This window comes from Panthera leo, chromosome C2 (genome assembly GCF_018350215.1).
Source record: "Panthera leo isolate Ple1 chromosome C2, P.leo_Ple1_pat1.1, whole genome shotgun sequence".
Classification (NCBI taxonomy): domain Eukaryota; kingdom Metazoa; phylum Chordata; class Mammalia; order Carnivora; family Felidae; genus Panthera; species Panthera leo.
The window spans coordinates 14,712,611-14,729,296 of record NC_056687.1 but is presented as its reverse complement, the minus strand read 5'-3'; the positions used below and the strand labels follow the sequence as shown (position 1 = coordinate 14,729,296).

Genomic DNA, 16,686 nt, shown 5'->3' with positions numbered 1-16,686 from the left:
CCTTCAGGGTCAGGTCTCAACACAAAAGACGTTAACAAAGCAACAGGAAAAAAAAAGCTAGCAAGTGAGGATGATTGTGGTTAAACAGTTCTAGAGTTGTATTTGAGGTAATATAGTAAGATTCTTAGGAGGCATGAAGTAATTCAGCAGAATATTAGAGAAGATGACCACTTGGTAGAATATGCCCCACTGGACAATTTCCAGTAGTCACAAATGCAATTGGTTGATCAATAGCAACTCAGAGGTCTGCAACTACTGCATAAATACCTCAGAGGAGGAAAGGTACTTGGTATGTAGCTCAGAGACTGGAAGTTTCTAGAAAAATATCTCAGCGGTTGGCAGCTCATAGGTCCATAACTTGGATATCGGGAACTTCTTATCAAATAGCTTTGGAATTGGCAGCTTCTGGGGATATAACACGATGGTGAGAAGCCACTGCGTGTGAAGCCAAGATTTTGATAGCTTCTATACCCCGAGCTACCCAGTCTGCAGTAGTTTAGGGGCCTGAGACTGTTGGACAAGCAATTGAGTTGCCCAAAGCATTTGAAGCCATTGCTGAGGGTCTGGCAGGCTTTAGATGCACATGGGCCGGGTGCGTAGCAATCAGATACGTACCCATTGATCTGAGTGCGTGGGCTGCAGCTGGGGTCGGAGCCGATGTTGGTAGTTTCACAGGCACTGCCAACGTTGCCCAGTGTCGGAGAGTTGCAGGGCACAGAGGAGTTTGTACAACTTGCAGTACAGGTCTTGAGCTCACAGCTGGGAGATTCACAGCTTGGTGTTTCATCATAGGTTTCTTGGCAGTTATCCAGGAGCCAGAGATTTCCTTGGTAGCTGCTGGGTAAGCAGAGCCCAAAGGTAGGGCTTACGTCACTGGAGCAAAGAGCAACAGAAGGAGTCGCTGGGATGTAACAGTGAGTTCTGTAGGATGTTCCATTGCAATCCCCAGGATAGCCCAGGAGAGACATGGAGCCTGACTGCATGCTCAGTGATGGCTCTGAAGGTATGCTGCTACTATGGCCTGCGGACTTTTTATATCCTTCCTGGAGATTGTCTGCAACCTCTCCAGACTCTCTTCCTCCTCACTGCCTGGAAGAACACACCAACATCTTATTATGTGTGTTGTTTCACTACATCTGCTGATGTCTTTGCACTCCTATAAAAATAAGTTTATTTTGATCCTTCAAGGTATTTATCATCGTCACTTTGATCATCCCCCAATACTCATTGTCTTTAGACCATAGCTTCAGTGAATAGTGGTTTTAATGTTCATAAGCAAACTCTCATCTGCCAATAGGTGGTTAACAAGAGTTCACATGTGTATGGGCTTCTGCAGCACGGTTATTAAAGGGTGAACAAGGATTCAAGCAAAACAAGCAACCTGTGCTTTTCCATTCTTTTGACTACTGCAAAATAGTGCAGGACTTAATCCTATCTTGTGAGCTTAGCTGAATACTTTGGCTGTCTCACTACTGTTGCTTAAAAGAAAAAGTAAGGCACTGAACTGTTAAGAGAAAGAATTGTTTCCCCAAAATATGTACTATATTCTTCACTGTGCCAAGCCATGCATTGGTGATGATTTCTCATCTGATGTATTTGGAGAATTTCACCTGTAAGACTCACAGCAATCCAAGTGAGACTTAGTGACCTAATTTGTATTTATGGATCAGTGGTTGCTAAGTAACCAAGACTTCTATGAGATGCTTTTCTTTCTTTCTTTCTTTCTTTCTTTCTTTCTTTCTTTCTTTCTTTCTTTCTTTCTTTCTTTTTCTTTCTTTCTTTCTTTCTTTCTTTCTCTTTCTTTCTTTCTTTCTTTCTTTCTTTCTCTTCCTTCCTTCCTTCCTTCCTTCCTTCCTTCCTTCCTTCCTTCCTTTTCTTCTTCTTCTTCTTCTTCTTCTTCTTCTTCTTCTTCTTCTTCTTTCTTATTTTAGAGAGACAGAGTGCATGAGCAGGGCAGAAGGGCAGAAGGAGAAAGAGAGAATCTTAAGCAGGCTCCATGCTCAGTGCAGAGCCCAACGTGGGGCTCGATCCCACAACCTTGGGATCGTGACCTGAGCCTAAAACAAGAGTCGAGTCAGATGTGTAACTGACTAAGCCACCCAGGTGCCCCAAGATTTCTTTCTTAAAGAGTGTCTGCAATATGTAGTATCAAAGAAGACCAATTTCTCAGGATTATGCCTTCCTAATTGACTAAGATTATACATCATACATCTCTTGGTCTGCTGTAAAGCTCAATTCCTGACAGATGTATAACATTTTTCTACATTTCTTGCAAAAAAAAGTTTTATTTATTCTCGATTTGCTTTTTTTTGCACATAGACTTTATTTTATTTTTGTGTTGAAGAGTTATTCTTTGTCCATACCCACAAAAGAGAATAACTTATGTTTAAAAAACTTATTTGAATAAGTTATATATTTCCTATAGGTACCGTACTTAGATAACACTTTCACTCCTTATGGTGAAAGATGATGGAAAATTTTTAAGATTTTAATTCAAACTAAAGAATTGACATATTGTTCTTGAAAACATAAACTACAATTCAAACTTAGAGCCTACATTGAATTGGAAACAGGAATGAATTTATTAACAGTGATTAATTCGGACAGAGGACAGAACCAACTTATTGAAGTAAGATAAGTATAGGGATAGTTTTTAAAAGACACGATCCTTACAGAAGACAATTCGATTTCTCCTCCTGTTCTCTGCTTCTCAGCTAAATTTTTAAATGCACACCAGTTTAAGCATGCAGATATTCTCCATTTTTCTCAGTCTGAGTTTTCTCCATCCTTCTCTCAGTATTTATTTTGTAAGGTGATGGGTTTATTCTGTAAACAACTCTTTTTTTTTTAATTTTTTTTAACGTTTATTTATTTTTGAGACAGAGAGAGACAGAGCATGAACAGGGGAGGGGCAGAGAGAGAGGGAGACACAGAATCCGAAACAGGCTCCAGGCTCTGAGCTGTCAGCACAGAGCCCGACGCGGGGCTCGAACTCACGGACTGTGAGATCATGACCTGAGCTGAAGTCGGACGCTTAACCAACCAAGCCACCCAGGCGCCCCTGTAAACAACTCTTTAATAAACACGTTTTGCTGTCTTGTGAAAAGGGTCAAGATCAGGGAACCATATTTCTGGCAAATTGTTCGGCTACAGAACGTCCTGGGATTTTGTGCAGAAATGTTAAGTCCTGAGGCAGACCGAAGAGGAAATAAAATATATAAGGCAGTTGATGGCCAACTTCCCACTGAGTTACTGAATCCTAGTGGTGTATAGAAAAGTCCAGAGGTTGATGGAGCTTTATTTCTGGATTTTTCTGGGGCACGTCTAGTCTTATTTTCAGGCTTCCTTGAGGCAGATTTGAGGGAATGAAAACATAATAAGTCAGTCAGCTGTAAAGCTTACATCCTCCCCTTCCAACCTAGCATTCGATGGTATTTTAAATTAATATCATTCACACTAGTGTAAATCCAACAGAAAACACGTAGAACATCACATAGCATAACCAATATTCAGAGCAGGAGACTTTACAACATCTTTACATTTATGTGGGTACAATAAGCTTCTACACAATGGAATGTGGACATTTGCAAAAGCAGAGTTAGCTCAGGTCCTCTCATTTTTTAAAACTGAAGTATAGTTTGACATACAGTGTTAAATTAGTTCCGGGTGTGGTATGCTCCATAGTGATTCGACAATGCTATTTGTTACACTCCGCTCACCAGGATAAGTGTAGCTATCATCTGTTACCCTACGGGGTTATTACAATACTGCTGGCTCTATTTCCTATGTTGTACTTTTCACCCCCTGACATATTTATTTTACAGCTAGAAGTTTGTGCTTCTTAATTGCCTTCACCTATTGCACTCACCTCCCCCAGACCCCTCCCCTCTGGCGATCGCTAGTTTGTTCTCTGTATTTATGAGTCTGTCTTTGTTTGTTTGTTCATTCATTTGTTTTGGTATTCAGAGTCCACAGCTAAGTAAAATCATGTGGTGTTTGTCTTTCCCCGTGTGACTTACTTCACTTAGCAAAATACCCTCTAGGTCCATCCATGTTGGAGCAACTCCTTTCGTTTGCATTTCTGTTTTACTTTCTTACGTACCCATCGCAGCCGTAGGTAGCCAGTGCAACCCGTTTACCCACCATGCTGTGCACATGATGCCTCTATAGAATTGTCTTCTATTTTAGTCTTCATCTTGGCAAGACATGGTAAGGATAGTATCAGTAGCAGAGCAAGTAAGCTCATCACAATGGTTAGTTTTCACAGAAAGTAAAAACCATTAGTCCTGTGGATGCCATTGTCCTCTGAGGGCAGCATGCCCTTTGGAGAGGCATGCAGCTTACTCTGTTTCCACTGAATTACTAAAAAGATCTTTCCTCCATTAATTTCCAGTAGCCGCAGGAAACTAATACATTACATCCAGGAGCATAGATAACTCTATTAGGTAGTCTTCGTGTAGAGTTTGGGCTTTGTATCCAAGGCAAGTTTAAGATAGGAGGAATAAGCTTTCTGGCCATCAGATAATTCAGAGACATTCCTTTGCCTTCTAAAGAATAAGCGACAAAATCCCTTTATCTAATGAGGCAGCAGATTCCTTGGAACTCATTAAAAAAGAGTTATGGAACTCTTTCCCAATTTTTTCCAAAGGTTAAAAATCCTTTAGGGTAAACACAGAAGATCAAAGAAAGCTAAATTTTCCAGTAAATGGCCCTTAAAGAAAATAATGGAGGTCACCTTCTAGCCTTTTAAGTCATGATAGAATTTTTATCTTCCCTTTTTGCCACCATGTATATATTTGTGTTCTAATTCCACTTGCCCCGGTGCAATTAAATGATGCAACAGCGGTGCCAGGATTTAAAAAAAAAAAAAAAAAAAAAAAAAGCAAAACGTACGGCAACCCACCCTTATGCAACAATTCAATTGTAACTGCTGAGTTCAAATGATCCCTAAATTTAGCAGTAGTAGCCTAAAATGGTGGAGACTGTAGCCACATGTACCGTGTTGGTTTCACAGATCATTAAGTGTTTCAGCAGCTGAAGAGCAGATGAGCAAAATTAAAAATATAGGAAATAGGAGTAAATGATGAAGCACTTTTGAAATGATGACACAAGCGAGTGGCAAGATAGAAACCTGAGTCTGATTTGTGCTTCCTTTTTCAGGAAAACATTGTAAGAATATAATGAGATGCTGGTGAGTGGGAGTTAAACATTTTGGGACGGAGCTGTCAAGACTGTGTCTTCATGAGTTATGAGTCACCCTCTTACTAAGTACTCTGGAAACATATTTATTACCGTGTAACCTTAGAAAATGGTTCTCCCTCGGTACCTCAGGACCTTCTTACATAAAACCAGAGCTAATAGCACCTGCTTTGCAGGACGGTGGTGAGAATAGAATGAGATAAAAAGTGTGAAAATACTGAAGACGGCGCTTGGCACACAGAAGATGCAAATCAAATGTTACTTTTCCTTCTAATTTTCTAAAGCTATAATTTAAAAAAATTCCAGTCACCCATTAGACTTAAGAAAAATATTATTATTGTTAATTTACTTTGATGTTGCAAATGGACGCCTGCAATAATCCTGTCTTTTTGAAAAGGTAATGCCATAAGTGGACGGTCCTACCCCATGTAGTTATGACAAATGCTTTGCTTCAGAAGAGATCACTAATGGCTCCTCTCATTTAAACTATATTCTTCTATGCCACGGTTATGAATTAATTCCTAGAAGACTGCATATGCAGTGAAGAATAAAGGCTCGGGGCGTCTGGGTGGTTCAGTCGGTTGAGCGTCCAACTTCGGCTCAGGTCATGATCTCACAGCTCGTGAGTTCGAGCCCCGCTTCGGGCTCTGTGCTGACAGCTCAGAGCCTGGAGCCTGCTTCGGATTCTGTGTCTCCCTCTCTCTCTGTCTGCTCCTAACCCACTCGCATTCTGTCTCTGTGTCTCTCAAAAATAAATAAACATTAAAAAAAATTTAAAAAAAAGAATAAAGGCTCAATACTCAGATTCCTATCTCTGATGCTCACTTAGAATATCAATTAACTACCAAATGTTTCCATAACTCAATGTCCACACCTTCAAAATGGAGTTAATAATAATAGTATTTTCTCCATAGATAAGTATGAGGATTAAATGAGTTAGTCGGGCAAAGGTTATGAAATATAGTTCATATGTAGTTGATGTTAACTTTTATCATTATCATCAGCCTATAATCTCTATTAGTATTATTATTAAATATTATTACCTTCATTATTATTATCATTGGATCTCTTCTAAAACCTACTGCATTTTCTTTTTTTTTTTTTTTTTTTTTAATTTTTTTTTATTTTTTAATATATGAAATTTACTGTCAAATTGGTTTCCATACAACACCCAGTGCTTATCCCAAAAGGTGCCCTCCTCAATACCCATCACCCACCCTGCCCTCCCTCCCACCCTGCCCTCCCTCCCACCCCCCATCAACCCTCAGTTTGTTCTCAGTTTTTAACAGTCTCTATGCTTTGGCTCTCTCCCACTCTAACCTCTTTTTTTTTTTTTTTTTTTCCTTCCCCTCCCCCATGGGTTTCTGTTATGTTTCTCAGGATCCACATAAGAGTGAAACCATATGGTATCTGTCTTTCTCTGTATGGCTTATTTCACTTAGCATCACACTCTCCAGTTCCATCCATGTTGCTACAAAAGGCCATATTTCATTTTTTCTCATTGCCACGTAGTATTCCATTGTGTATATAAACCACAATTTCTTTATCCATTCATCAGTTGATGGACATTTAGGCTCTTTCCATAATTTGGCTATTGTTGAGAGTGCCGCTATAAACATTGGGGTACAGGTGCCCCTATGCATCAGTACTCCTGTATCCCTTGGATAAATTCCTAGCAGTGCTATTGCTGGGTCATAGGGTAGTTCTATTTTTAATTTTCTGAGGAACCTCCACACTGCTTTCCAGAGCGGCTGCACCAATTTGCATTCCCACCAACAGTGCAAGAGGGTTCCTGTTTCTCCACATCCTCTCCAGCATCTATAGTCTCCTGATTTCTTCATTTTGGCCACTCTGACTGGCGTGAGGTGGTATCTGAGTGTGGTTTTGATTTGTATTTCCCTGATAAGGAGCGACGTTGAACATCTTTTCATGTGCCTGTTGGCCATCCGGTTGTCTTCTTTAGAGAAGTGTCTATTCATGTTTTCTGCCCATTTCTTCACTGGGTTATTTGTTTTTCGGGTGTGGAGTTTGATGAGCTCTTTATAGATTTTGGATACTAGCCCTTTGTCCGATGTGTCATTTGCAAATATCTTTTCCCATTCCGTTGGTTGCCTTTTAGTTTTGTTGGTTGTTTCCTTTGCTGTGCAGAAGCTTTTTATCTTCATAAGGTCCCAGTAATTCACTTTTGCTTTTAATTCCCTTGCCTTTGGGGATGTGCCGAGTAAGAGATTGCTACGGCTGAGGTCAGAGAGGTCTTTTCCTGCTTTCTCCTCTAAGGTTTTGATGGTTTCCTGTCTCACATTCAGGTCCTTTATCCATTTTGAGTTTATTTTTGTGAATGGTGTGAGAAAGTGGTCTAGTTTCAACCTTCTGCATGTTGCTGTCCAGTTCTCCCAGCACCATTTGTTAAAGAGACTGTCTCTTTTCCATTGGATGTTCTTTCCTGCTTTGTCAAAGATGAGTTGGCCATACGTTTGTGGGTCTAGTCTGGGGTTTCTATTCTATTCCATTGGTCTATGTGTCTGTTTTTATGCCAATACCATGCTGTCTTGATGATGACAGCTTTGTAGTAGAGGCTAAAGTCTGGGATTGTGATGCCTCCTGCTTTGGTCTTCTTCTTCAAAATTACTTTGGCTATTCGGGGCCTTTTGTGGTTCCATATGAATTTTAGGATTGCTTGTTCTAGTTTCGAGAAGAATGCTGGTGCAATTTTGATTGGGATTGCATTGAATGTGTAGATAGCTTTGGGTAGTATTGACATTTTGACAATATTTATTCTTCCAATCCATGAGCAGGGAATGTCTTTCCATTTCTTTATATCTTCTTCAATTACCTGCATAAGCTTTCTATAGTTTTCAGCATACAGATCTTTTACATCTTTGGTTAGATTTATTCCTAGGTATTTTATGCTTCTTGGTGCAATTGTGAATGGGATCAGTTTCTTCATTTGTCTTTCTGTTGCTTCATTGTTAGTGTATAAGAATGCAACTGATTTCTGCACATTGATTTTGTATCCTGCAACTTTGCTGAATTCATGTATCAGTTCTAGCAGACTTCTGGTGGAGTCTATCGGATTTTCCATGTATAATATCATGTCATCTGCAAAAAGCGAAAGCTTGACTTCATCTTTGCCAATTTTGATGCCTTTGATTTCCTTTTGTTGTCTGATTGCTGATGCTAGAACTTCCAGCACTATATTAAACAGCAGCGGTGACAGTGGGCATCCCTGTCGTGTTCCTGATCTCAGGGAAAAAGCTCTCAGTTTTTCCCCGTTGAGGATGATGTTAGCTGTGGGCTTTTCATAAATGGCCTTTATGATCTTTAAGTATGTTCCTTCTATCCCGACTTTCTCAAGGGTTTTTATTAAGAAAGGGTGCTGGATTTTGTCAAAGGCCTTTTCTGCATCGATTGACAGGATCATATGATTCTTCTCTTTTTTTTTGTTAATGTGATGTATCACGTTGATCGATTTGCGAATGTTGAACCAGCCCTGCATCCCAGGAATGAATCCCACTTGATCATGGTGAATAATTCTTTTTATATGCTGTTGAATTCGATTTGCTAGTATCTTATTAAGAATTTTTGCATCCATATTCATCAGGGATATTGGCCTGTAGTTCTCTTTTTTTACTGGGTCTCTGTCTGGTTTAGGAATCAAAGTAATACTGGCTTCATAGAATGAGCCTGGAAGTTTTCCTTCCCTTTCTATTTCTTGGAATAGCTTGAGAAGGATAGGTATTATCTCTGCTTTAAATGTCTGGTAGAACTCCCCTGGGAAGCCATCTGGACCTGGACTCTTATTTGTTGGGAGATTTTTGATAACCGATTCAATTTCTTCGCTGGTTATGGGTCTGTTCAAGCTTTCTATTTCCTCCTGATTGAGTTTTGGAAGAGTGTGGGGGTTTAGAAATTTGTCCATTTCTTCCAGGTTGTCCAATTTGCTGGCATATAATTTTTCATAGTATTCCCTGATAATTGTTTGTATCTCTGAGGGATTGGTTGTAATCATTCCATTTTCATTCATGATTTTATCTATTTGGGTCATCTCCCTTTTCTTTTTGAGAAGCCTGGCTAGAGGTTTGTCAATTTTGTTTATTTTTTGAAAAAACCAACTCTTGGTTTCGTTGATCTGCTCTACAGTTTTTTTAGATTCTATATTGTTTATTTCTGCTCTGATCTTTATTATTTCTCTTCTTCTGCTGGGTTTAGGCTGCCTTTGCTGTTCTGCTTCTATTTCCTTTAGGTGTGCTGTTAGATTTTGTATTTGGGATTTTTCTTGTTTCTTGAGATAGGCCTGGATTGCAATGTATTTTCCTCTCAGGACTGCCTTCGCTGCATCCCAAAGCGTTTGGATTGTTGTATTTTCATTTTCGTTTGTTTCCATATATGTTTTAATTTCTTCTCTAATTGCCTGGTTGACCCACTCATTCGTTAGTAGGGTGTTCTTTAACCTCCATGCTTTTGGAGGTTTTCCAGACTTTTTCCTGTGGTTGATTTCAAGCTTCATAGCATTGTGGTCTGAAAGTATGCATGGTATAATTTCAATTCTTGTAAACTTATGAAGGGCTGTTTTGTGACCCAGTATATGATCTATCTTGGAGAATGTTCCATGTGCACTCGAGAAGAAAGTATATTCTGTTGCTTTGGGATGCAGAGTTCTAAATATATCTGTCAAGTCCATCTGATCCAATGTATCATTCAGGGCCCTTGTTTCTTTATTGACTGTGTGTCTAGATGATCTATCCATTTCTGTAAGTGGGGTGTTAAAGTCCCCTGCAATGACCACATTCTTATCAATAAGGTTGCTTATGTTTATGAGTAATTGTTTTATATATCTGGGGGCTCGGGTATTTGGCGCATAGACATTTATAATAGTTAGCTCTTCCTGGTGGATAGACCCTGTGATTATTATATAATGCCCTTCTTCATCTCTTGTTACAGCCTTTAATTTAAAGTCTAGTTTGTCTGATATAAGTATGGCTACTCCAGCTTTCTTTTGGCTTCCAGGAGCATGATAAATAGTTCTCCATCCCCTCACTCTCAATCTAAAGGTGTCCTCAGATCTAAAATGAGTCTCTTGTAGACAGCAAATAGATGGGTCTTGTTTTTTTATCCATTCTGATACCCTATGTCTTTTAGTTGGCGCATTTAAACCATTTACATTCAGTGTTATTATAGAAAGATATGGGTTTAGAGTCATTGTGATGTCTGTATGTTTTATGCTTGTAGTGATGTCTCTGGTACTTTGTCTCACAGGATCCCCCTTAGGATCTCTTGTAGGGCTGGTTTCGTGGTGACAAATTCCTTCAGTTTTTGTTTGTTTGGGAAGACCTTTATCTCTCCTTCTATTCTAAATGACAGACTTGCTGGATAAAGGATTCTCGGCTGCATATTTTTTCTGTTTAGCACACTGTAGATATCGTGCCAAGCCTTTCTGGCCTGCCAAGTTTCAAAGGAGAGATCAGTCACGAGTCTTATAGGTCTCCCTTTATATGTGAGGGCACGTTTATCCCTTGCTGCTTTCAGAATTTTCTCTTTATCCTTGTATTTTGCCAGTTTCACTATGATATGTCGTGCAGAAGATCGATTCAAGTTACGTCTGAAGGGAGTTCTCTGTGCCTCTTGGATTTCAATGCCTTTTTCCTTCCCCAGTTCAGGGAAGTTCTCAGCTATAATTTGTTCAAGTACCCCTTCAGCACCCTTCCCTCTCTCTTCCTCCTCTGGGATACCAATTATGCGTATATTATTTTTTTTTAGTGTATCACTTAGTTCTCTAATTTTCCCCTCATACTCCTGGATTTTTTTATCTCTCTTTCTTTCAGCTTCCTCTTTCTCCATAACTTTATCTTCTAGTTCACCTATTCTCTCCTCTGCCTCTTCAAGCCGAGCCATCGTGGATTCCATTTTGTTTTGCAATTCGTTTAAAGCGTTTTTCAACTCCTCGTGACTGTTCCTTAGTCCCTCGATCTTTGTGGCAAGAGATTCTCTGCTGTCCTGTATACTGTTTTCAAGCCCAGCGATTAATTTGATGACTATTATTCTAAATTCACTTTCTGTTATATTATTTAAATCCTTTTTGATCAGTTCATTAGCTGTTGTTATTTCCTGGAGATTCTTCTGAGGGGAATTCTTCCGTTTGGTCATTTTGGAGAGTCCCTGGGGTGGTGAGGACCTGCAGTGCACTTCCCCTGTGCTGTGGTGTATAACTGGAGTTAGTGGGCGGGGCCGCAGTCCGACCCGATGTCTGCCCCCAGCCCACTGCTGGGGCCACAGTCAGACTGGTGTGTGCCTTCTCTTCCCCTCTCCTAGGGGCGGGATTCACTGTGGGGTGGCGTGTCCCGTCTGGGCTACTTGCACACTGCCAGGCTTGTGTTGCTGGGGATCTGGCGTATTAGCTGGGGTGGGTAGGCAAGGTGCACGGGGGCTGGAGGGGCAGGCTTAGCTCGCTTCTCCTTAGGTGATCCACTTCAGGAGGAGCCCTGTGGCAGCGGGAGGGAGTCAGATCCGCTGCCGGAGGTTTGGCTCCGCAGAAGCACAGAGTTGGGTGTTTGCGCGGAGCGAGCAAGTTCCCTGGCAGGAACTGGTTCCCTTTGGGATTTTGGCTGGGGGATGGGCGGGGGAGATGGCGCTGGTGAGCGCCTTTGTTCCCCGCCAAGCTGAGCTCTGCCGTCCGGGGGCTCAGCAGCTCTCCCTCCCTTTGTCCTCCAGCCTTCCCGCTTTCCGAGCAGAGCTGTTAACTTCTGACCTCCCAGACGCTAAGTCGCGCTTGCTGTCGGAACACAGTCCGTCCGGCCCCTCCGCTTTTGCCAGCCAGACTCGGGGGCTCTGCTTGGCCGGCGAGCCGCCCCTCCGCCCCGGCTCCCTCCCGCCAGTCCGTGGAGCGCGCACCGCCTCGCCGCCCTTCCTACCCTCTTCCGTGGGCCTCTGGTCTGCGCTTGACTCCGGAGACTCCCTTCTGCTAATCCTCTGGCGGTTTTCTGGGTTCTTTAGGCAGGTGTAGGTGCAATCTAAGTGATCGGCAGGACGCGCTGTGAGCCCCGCGTCCTCCTACGCCGCCATCTTCCGGAACCCCCAAACCTACTGCATTTTCTAAGAGCCCATCAGAGAGAAAGAAAGAAAGAAAGAAAGAAAGAAAGAAAGAAAAGGAACGAGAGGGTGGTGGGAGGGAAGGAGGAAGGAAGGAAGAGAGGAAGAAAAGGGGGAAAGTACTAGAAGTAGGTTACCATCTATATAAGTTATATATTGAACACACACACACACACACACACACACACACACACACTTCAGTTTAGAGAAACTGAATAAGTTGAAGACATTTCCTCACATCTATATAAGAAAGAAGACCCCCAGAGAGGATGTAAGTGAATATGTCATTAAAATGCCATTAACATGAGTCAGCATCCCAGAGAGAAGGGTGGGGCTGTAGCTGAAGCAGAGAAATAGTTTTGTGTGCAGTTTAGGCTTGGCAGTTGTAGAGTTGCAGATCATGGTTGTCAAGTTATTGACAACTTAGAAGTTTCCAGATTGGTCATTTCTTTCTTTTTTTTTTTTTTTCAACGTTTTTTATTTATTTTTGGGACAGAGAGAGACAGAGCATGAACGGGGGAGGGGCAGAGAGAGAGGGAGACATAGAATCGGAAACAGGCTCCAGGCTCCGAGCCATCAGCCCAGAGCCCGACGCGGGGCTCGAACTCACAGACCGCGAGATCGTGACCTGGCTGAAGTCGTACGCTTAACCGACTGCGCCACCCAGGCGCCCCATAGATTGGTCATTTCTTAAATGAAAAAGTCTATAGATAATATGGAGAATATAGGAAAGTCTGGAATCCTACTTAACTGGGTCTTTGGGAAAATTGCTTACCCTATTTGGCTTTTTTATGTGTAAAACTAGGGAAAATAATGTGTTGATAGTTGTGTTCATTGGAGATTACTGACTCTTAGTGGTACGGTGGCATATTGGAAGTATCAGTATGGTAGATATGAGAAGTTGCTCATAAGACGAGCAAGTTCTCACTAATCACATGGAAGAACCGAATAAATGAGTTAATACATATATAAAAGAGAGAAAGAAGTTCAAAGTAACAATGTTCCCTGTGTAAAAATCCATGAGGGTCTGGTGGAAGGACTTATCAGGTTTAATTCAAGAGGGAAAAATAGGGTGTTCTCCATCGTTCAGAATTAAAATTTATGCAACACTTTGGTGGTTAATCCCAGAAGGCAAACGCGAACACTGTAACTTACTCTGTCTGTGATATATTAAAGGATATATAGAGAGAGTCAGGGGTGATTCTCTATGTTATCCCTGACTCTACTGGCAATATTTACTATTGTGTAGGCTCTCTACTCCCAGATCCCAGAATGAGAACGATTTTGGACATGGAACAATGAGTGTGTTTATGAATGATAAATAAACCACTGGAGTTTTAAGTGTCTGGAATTTTGAAGTTCTTAGTTACTGTGATAAAACACCGTGTGTCCTGACTAAAGAATCTTCATGACCTCAAAAGTATCTATCTTGCTTGCTTTTTTTTTTAGACACTCTTTTTTTCTTTAAATATACTTGGTTTAGTGAAACTAAAAGGCTTTAACTTCACGAAGGATAATAAAGAATTAAAAAATACTGTTTTCTGAATTATTTGAAGCAAGTTTATTTAGAGATAACCATGAAAACTTTTTTTTTTACATAAGAACATGTTAATGGCATAGAAATCAAGAAGCCTGATAACATGAGTATTCTAGTGAATAAACAAACAATTAAAATCACTTAGAATTTGATCAAGTAAGAGTACGGGTTAAAACAATAACTAAACTAAAAGCACAAAGGCCATCAACCTAAGAACAATCTATCAACCTGAAGATAATACGTCTTTGTAAAGCTCTCTAGCAAGATGCTAGAATGACAATTCAGCATGATCTTCTAATAAACGGAGATTGCCAAGTCCCAAAGGAAGAACAAGCTGGTTGGAAACTGTTCTGTATGTAGCGAACAGGTTGAAATCTATTAGACACGTAGTTCAGGGGTCTGAAGCTGCTGGACGCATAACTGAAAGGTTGACAGCCATAGGAGAGATATCTCACAGGATTACAGGTGCCAGAAACAAAATTCAGGAGTCGATATCCACAGGAGATGAAGTTCTGTGGCTGATAGCCATAAGAGAGGTGGTTCTGGGGGCGGGAATGCCTAGACAAACAGTTCTGAGGTCTATTATGCATTGACGGTTGACAGGAACTGGAAAGATAAGAGCTGATGGGAAAAAAACCGGTTCCTCTGCAGGACCTGAAGGTACAGTACGTAGTAGAGGGGTAGCAAGAAATTTTATAGTCTCTAGGCACACAGCTGGATGGTTGGTAGCTGGAAGGTTGACCACGTGTCTCTGAGAAGTTGTCCAGTAGCCATGTTCTGTTTTGGCTGGGCAAGGAGAGAGCATCACCACAGTTCATACCAGCAGCATAGAGAGTAGTGGATGAGGTGACAGGAACATGGCAGTGACTCCCAAGATAGGGGGAACCGCAGTTTCCAGAAGAGCGAATGTTGGATGGCATGGTGAATCTGAAGTAAAGAGTCCAGACAAGCAGTGAAGAGTACCTTGTCTAGGTCTGCATGAAACTAGACCGCTTTGCTTATATACCTTGGTGGTACATGCCAAGACTCTCCTCCTACTCATATTTTAGATCAGTTAGCATCATAACAACTCATTAGTTCATTGTTGTGCTGCCTGTGACGATGACTTCCCACTCCTCCATAAAATAAATCCAGTTTGCCTGTCCTATATATCTCCCATTCCTAATCTTTCCCCTGTTATCAGGCTTGAGAATGTATGATACAATCACCTGTGTACTTGACCTGTTTTGCTTCTGTTCCCACTCCTCAATAATGCTTGATTACAAGGAGTCCAGTTGAATGGATGTTTACCCCGGTCATTACCCACGAGAAGAAACATGGTTAGGAAGGCATATAGTCTCCATCTTTGAAGAAGAGACCTAATGTTACGACATTTGGAGGAATTATGTAATGTACTGAAATAGACCCTACATATCAAAACTTATTGGATATTGCATATGAAAAACCTCATAGTATTCCCTATTTTTAACACTCAGCTGAGAATTTAATTATGTGGTATTGTTCTCTGTGTATTTGTCCTGACAGCCAGTTTTAGGGAAGCATCTCAGAGTACATTTTAAAGAGCTCCATCCTGACAACTTGATATTCTTCATATTTAAAGCTGGGTTTGATTTCCAAAACCTGGAGGGAATGTGTGTAATATTTATCCATGGTAACACTGATGACATACTTACTTTTACTAGTAACAATGTCATCCAGGTCTGTTGGTGACCTTCAACTAAGAAGATAAACACTATATAAAAAGTCATCAGCTTGTGTGCCTGCATTCCAGAATTAATGCACATCTTCACCTGAGAAAATTTACTAAGACACCTCAGTCTTCATAGATGTAAAGCGAATGAAGGTTAAGAAATATTTTAATGTCACATGAAGAAAGATGTTTGAATAGTTCTTACTTGGGCACCATGTAAGGAACAAACTCTGGGCCTTATTTTGGACTATCCCCCCTAAATGTGAGTTAATCCCTATAGCTATCTTTTTCCTTGGGTCAGTGGTCATTCAGAACCAGAAATATCTTCTTTCAAGCTGCTACTCAGGAGGTCAAAGATGGTGTAGTTGAGAATAAGTGTAGAAAGATAAACATTCCAAGCAGTAACTCGATGATCCTTTTGGTAGATGCTTTCCTATCACACTATCGTCCCCATTCCTTTGGGGAACATGGCCTTAGTGAGGCATGGTGACATCAGTGGTCATGACGTCACTTCCACTCTGCACAACCCTTTTTTCCCACCAATGCCCATTGTCCCTGTATTATCTATTGAAGAGTCTAGAGGACTGATGAATTTTTTTCCCTGAGGAAATATATTTTAGAATGCTTGTAGAGCTTTCCAAGTAAAAGTAAGGAGATTTCATATGCCCGTGCAAGCATGCACAGGGGGAGGGGGTGGGATGACCACCTTTGGGATATACATTTTCTAAATATTTTATTTTTTATTTCTTTTTTTTTTTTTTTTTTAATTTTTTTTCAACGTTTTTTATTTATTTTTGGGACAGAGAGAGACAGAGCATGAACGGGGGAGGGGCAGAGAGAGAGGGAGACACAGAATCGGAAACAAGCTCCAGGCTCCGAGCCATCAGCCCAGAGCCTGACGCGGGGCTCGAACTCACGGGCCGCGAGATCGTGACCTGGCTGAAGTCGGACGCTTAACCGACTGCGCCACCCAGGCTCCCCGATATTTTATTTTTTAAAAACATCACAGAAGACACGACATTTGGTGCCAATGAAATGCTACGGTCACTCCCCTGAATTTCAACCTTTTTTGTTTCAGGTAGTGGAAGAAGAAATATTTGACCTCTCATGTGGTCCAAGTCGGTTTACCACATTCTTCCACAAAGAAAGTCTCAGATGACTTCCCATCAGCGTG

The 16,686-nt window shown here is 41.1% G+C and overlaps 2 protein-coding genes across 2 annotated transcripts; both read right to left on the bottom strand.

Moving 5' to 3' along the window:
• Nucleotides 1–227: 227 nt before the first annotated feature.
• LOC122198727 (keratin-associated protein 24-1) lies at nt 228–983 on the bottom strand. Its single transcript, XM_042903483.1, has one exon. The coding sequence runs from the start codon at nt 981–983 to the stop codon at nt 228–230; it is 756 nt and encodes a 251-aa protein (XP_042759417.1).
• Nucleotides 984–14,103: 13,120 nt separating this feature from the next.
• On the bottom strand, nt 14,104–14,742 carry LOC122198728 (keratin-associated protein 26-1). Its single transcript, XM_042903484.1, has one exon. It carries the CDS (start codon nt 14,740–14,742, stop codon nt 14,104–14,106), a length of 639 nt encoding a protein of 212 aa, XP_042759418.1.
• Nucleotides 14,743–16,686: the final 1,944 nt, after the last annotated feature.